Source organism: Pundamilia nyererei, unplaced genomic scaffold (genome assembly GCF_000239375.1).
Source record: "Pundamilia nyererei isolate P.nyererei 1_Seehausen unplaced genomic scaffold, PunNye1.0 scaffold00106, whole genome shotgun sequence".
NCBI classification, from domain to species: Eukaryota; Metazoa; Chordata; class Actinopteri; order Cichliformes; family Cichlidae; genus Pundamilia; species Pundamilia nyererei.
The window spans coordinates 2247725-2255139 of NW_005187507.1; the positions used below are offsets into that span (position 1 = coordinate 2247725).

The 7415-nt window shown below is 37.1% G+C and overlaps 1 protein-coding gene across 1 annotated transcript; it reads left to right on the forward strand.

Annotated features, from left to right (window-relative positions):
* Window positions 1-902: 902 nt before the first annotated feature.
* LOC102201151 (torsin-1A-like) lies at window positions 903-1710 on the forward strand. Its single transcript, XM_005741070.1, has 3 exons — window positions 903-1009; window positions 1263-1390; window positions 1466-1710. Exons 1-3 carry the CDS (start codon window positions 903-905, stop codon window positions 1708-1710), a joined length of 480 nt encoding a protein of 159 aa, XP_005741127.1.
* Window positions 1711-7415: the final 5705 nt, after the last annotated feature.

Below are 7415 nucleotides of genomic sequence, written 5' to 3' on the forward strand. Positions count from 1 at the left end.
GATCTTCCCCATACCTGCTTCATGCCCAGGAGGATGGGGCTATGGCCCCCCCACACCCTCTAGCAGATCATTACACGAAGGAACCTTTTAAATACATGCTCACAGGTGTACACACGGGTGCTCACACACACAAATTACACCCTTTTTGGCTCCTACCTCAAAGCACACTGTGTGCTGTCGGTCCTGCATGCTGCACAACAACATTCAATATTTAGTATTTACTGTTATATTTGCATAGGTCATCGCAATGATGTTGTTTATTATATTGCTCTTTTTTTTGCTTGTTTTCTCTTTTTTCTTTCTCAACAGGTGATTGATATTTGTATTTTTTGTCTGTTTGTTTTGTTGGTTTTTGTTTTTTGCCCTTTATCACCGTTCCTCTTCCCCGCTATTTTTCTTTCCCTCTTTCTTTCCCTTTTCTTTTCCCCAGTCAAGTCTGTCCCATGTTTAACAAGTGAAAATAAAATAAAATAATCAATTAAAGCAAAGGTGAATCAAATAGACCAATACGGCAAGGCTGGGATGGTCTATTTGGTGAGAAAGAAAAAAAAAAAAGAAAAGACGAGAGGGGATTATGTCAAAGTGACACATAGAGGGGTTAAGTTGGGAGACTATATCGGGCAGAGTGCTCACTGAAAAAGGCTCAAAGTGATCAAACACAACTGAGGAAATCAGGGGAACAGAGGGATCATAACCTGGAGGAGAGATATGAGACCTGATAGTATCAACCTTATCGACAGAAAAACATCTTTCCGCTTTTCTGCACGTCCTTCTGACAGCCCGAGTGACATAATTTAACCAAGGATCATTTTAGACCTATTAAACTTGTTTTATTTAAAAGGAGCAACAATATCAAGAACATTTGAACAAATGGTATTGAACAAAGTGAGCAAATGATCAGCATGCGGCTTAAGGGAACAATTGTCCAAGGAAGGGACACCAATATTCTGATAAACAGCCGAGAAATGTCCAGCAGTAGCAGGAGTTATGATGCAGAATTCATGCGCAGGTAAAAGAGGTTTAACTGGAGGACATGGCACCGAAATCTGGATGATAACAGGCATGTGATCAGAAAAGTGATAACTAACAAACTAACTAAGATGCTATCTTAGCATCTACTATCTATAAAATATATTATAGTTATATACAGTTATATTTGTTAGCACCTATTATAAAATACAAAATATTTGAAAACGGACCAGTTGCTCATTCACGTTATGACACTTCTTATGTTTTTACTATTTCTTTTTTCTTTCTCACAGCAATACAGGAGCAGATCAAATTACAAAAACAGCTGTAGATTTCTGGAAAAATGGAAAAGATCGAGAAGAGATGATGCTCAAAGATTTTGAAAGTTTCATTCCTCCTATAGTTTTCAACAGTGATCAAAGTGAGTGTATCCTTATGTCTTTATCATTCACCACTTACGATGATCATCTTCCTTACTGAAAATCTCTCTTTGTAGGCGGTTTTTCAAAGTCAACTTTGATTGACAGTTGTCTGCTTGATGTTTTCATCCCATTCCTGCCTCTGGAGTACAAACATGTTGTACAGTGTGCGATGGCTGCGATGAGAGACAAAGGTCTTCAGCCAGATGAAAATGTGGCAGACCAGGTGGCCAGAAGTTTAGTCTATCACCCCAAACTGGAGCGAGTATTTGCCACGAGTGGCTGCAAGACAGTAGCAAATAGGGTGCACTTATACAGATGAAGACTGATTCTACTCTGATTTCTACTGTATGTATGATTTTATTAACTCTAAACTAGACAACTCAAAAGTCAGCAAAGCATGTTACAGAAAACAAGATTTTCAAATAAAAATATGATGCCATTTTCTGTCTCATATTACATATATAAAGTTTTCCAAAATGTGTTGCAGAAATTTTTTATGCATACAAGAATGTTTTGATTCCACTTGACAGGAACTTTGGCGTACACGCAAAATAAAATCATCATGATTATAAGAAACATAGTACATCTTATATTTTTTAAATTGGGCTTTAATTTACTCAAGCACAAAAACACATATTTGCTTATATAAAAAGAGAAAAAAATAACATCTAAAATCATTGATTAGAAAGAAGTGAACAGAGTGAAGGCGCTTCAGCCTTTTATAAACGCAGGTGCACACAATCAGCCACTCGTTGCTCTTGGATTACCATGGGATCCCCAGGCAGCCAATCATCTGCGTGGCCTGTCACACTTCAATCTGCATACGAGAGGGAGGCACAGGACTCCAATTAACCAATTGTCAACGAGTCCTTGCACGCTTGGATTTGCTCGAAGCAAAAGGGGGTCTCACTCCCTCCGAGGCCCAGGGCTGTGACATGATGTTGTTGTAATGATTTGTCTTTAAGTTTACTTAAGCTTCCCTTGTATACTTTGTTTCTCTGCCATGTTTACTTTATGTTTTAAGTTGACAGTCTTTGTCTTTTGTGCCTTGTTTTTATTTTACTTTCTCAAATCTCATTATCTGATCTTGTTCAGCTGTGTGTAATTCTCAATGTCATGGTCCTGGGTGTGACCCAGTGTTTTGTGTTTAATTAATATTTCTTGATTATTTGTTATTCATGGTTTTAGTTGTTTTGAGGTTATATTGTGTTGCTCTAGCTCATAGTTTCAGTCAGTGTGCCTTCCCTGTGAACATGTTATATCTACTCTGTGCTTTTTTCCCGTCCCATGGTTCAATCCTCTGCCTCAGTGTAGAGTCCGCTTCTCTGTTTTATACTTCCTCTTTTATTTTGACAGTCTGTTTTTAGTCATTGGATTCTGCTTTGCTTTTTTTTGTCTTATTAAGTCTGATTACTCCCAGCTGTTTTCTCCTCCTGTGTCTCATTCCCTTGTTATCCCACTGTTTATATAAGCCCTGGGTTTTCCCTTATTCTTTGTTGTGTTGTACCCTCATTATGCCAAGTTGACAGATTCTGGTTTGTTTTCTTGTTGAAGTTTCTTGTTTCCTGTTTCTAGTTTAGTTTTGCATTTGATGTTAGTTTTTTCCAGCAATAAAAGCTGCCGTTTTGATTTTAATCCTCCGTCTTGAGTCCTGCTCCTTCGTCCTGCCTGCCACACACCCTGACACTTTAGTTATTGTCAGTCTTTCCTTATTGCCTACTGTGTGTATATAAATTAATTGTCTCCCATTTCTCCTTAGTCAGATCATCTGTGTCTTTGGCCTGAATTTCAACCCTGTGCTGTTCTCCTTATTCTGTAGTTTGCTTATTTTGCCTATTCATGTGTGCTTCTGGAGCTCAGGAAGATTTTGGAGTCATTTCTGAGTTTTCTTTGTGGATTTTTATGGACTTCAGTTTTTCACCTAAATAAAGACTGGTTTGTTTATTAGGTTATACACCTTGGGAGGTCCTTTTTGGCACAATTATAACATTTATAAGCAAACTGAACAAACACTATATCACATATAAACAGTCTTTTGGGGATTCAAGATGTTTTTCTGATCTTAATGTTCTTTTTCTTTTAGCTGCTCCCTTTAAGAGCATCACTCGAGTCATAAGAGATGCGTTTGACGACAAGCGCACACATACAAGTAGAGTTGTGGCGAGTCGAATAGGTACTAATGGAAAAGGGGCTTTAGTGCCAACTGTGCATTGTTTAAGTGCCACAGCCTTCATGAGTATTGTTGCTAAACATGTACAACACCTTATGACCACACGGCAGGTGCTTCCAGCATGGGACAAGTGGCCCCAGCCTGGTAAAAGCAAGATGTTCCTAATAAATTGTTTGGTGAGTGATTAGATCGTTTTAGTTGCATTAGTTCTGATGGTGAGAAGGTGAAACAAAGGTTCAGAGGTTACAGTAGATTTTATTATGACTGCTGCAGGTTTCATCCACTGGGGGGGTGAAGTCTGCACATCTAGAGACTGGAGAGCACTTCCTGCATGTGGAAAACTGACAATACAGTGTAAAGTATTAGTTCTACATTCATATACATTCAGCCTCTGAATTTAGACATAAACAGAGATGATTCACCTCCAGGTTTCTGCTTGTGTTGTTCTTTGTGTCTGACTGCCTCCTGGTGGTCAAACCTGTGGAGCGCAAATACAAAAGCTTTTTGTTTCTTTCCTTTTTCTGTTTAGTTAAAAGATTATTAATATTGAGCTAGAGAGCCACTCACCGTCAGTCTCCCTTATTCTGATCCATTTGTAGAAGAGCAACACAACAGCAGCAAACAGCACAGTGACACATGTGACCAGAGGCAGGACATGAGCTGAGCAGGTAAGAAGAGACAGAGGAGTAAAAGAAAACATCAGAAAAATTAAATGACTAATAATTAAATCATTATTTAAGTGAATACTTTACCCACTTAAATACCTTTTGATGTAGAATATATAGACAGTATATAAAGTTTATTTATGCTACTTCCAACCACGTCTGCCTTCAAAAATGTACTTTTAACAGCTTAAAAGTGAAAAATTAGCATTTTGTGTATATAGTCATGAATCTGTATATACAAGAGCAGTCAGATGAAAACTATTTTCAAGGACAAGAAAAATACAGGGAGTTCTTTTTGTGGTTTGTTCTCAACATGCTTATTTGTGCTTTCTCAGCTCCCAAGTCCAAGGCATCAACTTTATTTCACTCAGACCAGACAATAAAAACACTCCAGAGAGTCACAAGTCAAGCTTTCTGACTGACTCCTAAAATAAGGGTTTAAAAACTTGAAGTAATCTTTACATTTTGTTATAAATAACAAAATATTCTGTAGATATGAGAGAGGCAGCTGCGCACACTCGTACCTTTGAAACTAAGAGCCTGAGCTGTTTCGTCAGTCTGCTGCTGTTCAAGCTGCCTCAGTGTCTCAGGGAAAGTCTTCAAGGCTGTGAATAACAAAATAAACCAGTTTATTAATGTAGATGCATGATGCATGCAATACTTTATGACCAACAACTAAGTTTATTGATTTAAATATAATAATATGACATTTAAAAGATCAGCAGCTGTCTGTAATCTATAAAAAAAATGAAACAAGGGTTTTGGCAACACCCACCGTCGCCACCAATTACTGTATTTTTGGACCATAATATTTTTTATACATGTTACCCGGGAACACAATAAGCTAACATTTGCAGAAATCTTGATAATAAAAAGTAGAACCATTGATTTCTTAAACCATTACTTGGTTTAAGGCATGACTTAAGAATTAAGTGGGATTGTTCAGTGTCCATGTGAGGTCATTTTTCTTATTTGTGACCTTCACGTCTGAAACAAAGGCTCACATCAGACTTTAACAGTAAAAGGTTGGTTTTTTTTGTTTCGTTTTTTTTAACCTCATGTTAAAATTGTAAAGTTTTAATATTATCAATACTGGCTCAATATCGGATTGTAAAGTAAAACATGTCTTGACTGTTCTTGCAGGTAAATCTGCAGGTGCGGCACTTGTATTACACAAAACAGATGAAACGAAATGGTGAAAACTTTATGGCTGATCCATAAAAATGCAATGCATTGTGAGGATTATGACTGAGGATTTTTATTTGTCCTTGTTTATAAATGACGAAGAAACTCACCATCTATAACTCTGACTTCAAACTCCTGATATGAGTCTGGTAAGAGAGGCCGTTCCAAACCACACGAGTATCGTCCAGAGTCGGACTTTGTGAGCTCTGTGAAGCTCACATACAGAACTGTAGACGATACTGGAAAGGATCCCTCTTCATACTGGATGCTATATCGGCCCCTTTGAGCTGTGTCGCCTTCAGTTTCAATGAGAACGTCTCCTTCTTCGCATTTATCCTTACAGAGAAACTTTTTTCTTCCAGATAAGGAGAAGGAGCACTCCACTGTGATACTGTCTCCTTCTGTGTGGATGATTGTTTTTGCACTGATGAGCCCACTGCTACACAGCACTGTGGAAAACATACATAATGATAGTGATTACTGTTTTCTGTTAAACGTTAATTTTTGAACAGCATCAGGCTGAGAACGTTCAGCATATCTCTGATTTTGTTTAATTCACCTAGTTTATTACCGACAATCAAGATTTACGTCTGCATTCGTCTCTCTTTCATATAATTAACTCTATATTTATTAAATCTTACAGTGTGGAAATTGTACTCTGGGTTAAAAGGTCCAGTCAGTTACCTGCTAAGTTAAAATTTTAAAACTTTTTTCTTTTTAAGCTTATGTCATTCTCATTAAAAATGTTTCCCTTCTTTCTTTGCACAAGGTTTTACTAGTTCATCAAATTTTAATTTTTGGCTGGAAAATTGTCAAAATAATGTTTATAAATAAAAACATAAATTAAATAGCACTATGACAGAAAATAAAGGGAAATAAGTATTAATCATTATTAATTATTATTAAGTATTTGCGTGGTTTCCTTCCTTTTAGGATTGGGCCAGATAGGTTTAGATAGGGTTTTTTTTTTTACACTCCTTTTAGTTCTTACTAAATTAGGTTACAGAAATATAGTAATACAGATGCATATGATTAATACTGGAACACTGAAATGCACAATAAAGTAAAGCACCTGAGTGAACTTATAGCTGCTTTAAACTGCTTGAATCAATATGATGAGAAGGACAATGAGTTCTCACCTGAGAAGAAGAAGGACCAGTCGAAGAGGAGACAGTGGATGTTCATTCTGAAGTTAATTCAGTAGGAGAATAAACTGCAGGAGATCACTTCACTGCTTCTAGTCTCTAAATATCTGAACAGTCGGGAAGCTGAAGCTACACACTTCAGTGTCTCGCTTCCTCATTTTGTTTGGAACTTTTCTTCTACACCCACCATTTAATTGTGTTAGGAATCAGTCAGTCCTATCGACCTGCAGCTGGTTCAGAATTCACCAGTAAAGGCCCATCTTCACTGGTTACCAGTAAAATATAGGATTTAAAGATTGTTTTCTTTGTTTTGAAAACACAAAGGTTACCCTGCCCGCTAACGCTGCAGAAAATAAAATCTTAAAAACAAAAACACTTTAACTGAACCCCCGCTGAGGTTCACCTGGAGTGAACTTTCACGCCACATCTTCCTTCCTACAATAACTTTTTCAACCTGAGTATTTTTTACCCATGGGATGTTGACTGTCTGAAATTTAATGGTCACAGTATGTCTGACCACATTGTTTAATTATTTACAGTATATTTCATGTACATCAGTGCCCATTTTTGATGAAGGCAGCAGAAGGAAAATGCTCTTTTTGTCTTGTTCTAAGTTGCCATGTGCCTAATACAACACGAAGTGGATATATTTTGTAAGTCATATCCTCTGTTTACATGATAATGTCTCTAAAATACACATATTTACTCTACAAAGAGTAAATATATGAACATCAAAGTTAGTTACATTTGATAAGCTACTCCTGAAAACTCTGCAGCATAATTTCAAAGAGATTAAAAATAGACACCAGGTGCCTCTCTGACAAGTAGTTGCTTCCTTATTGTGGTGGAGACAGATGTA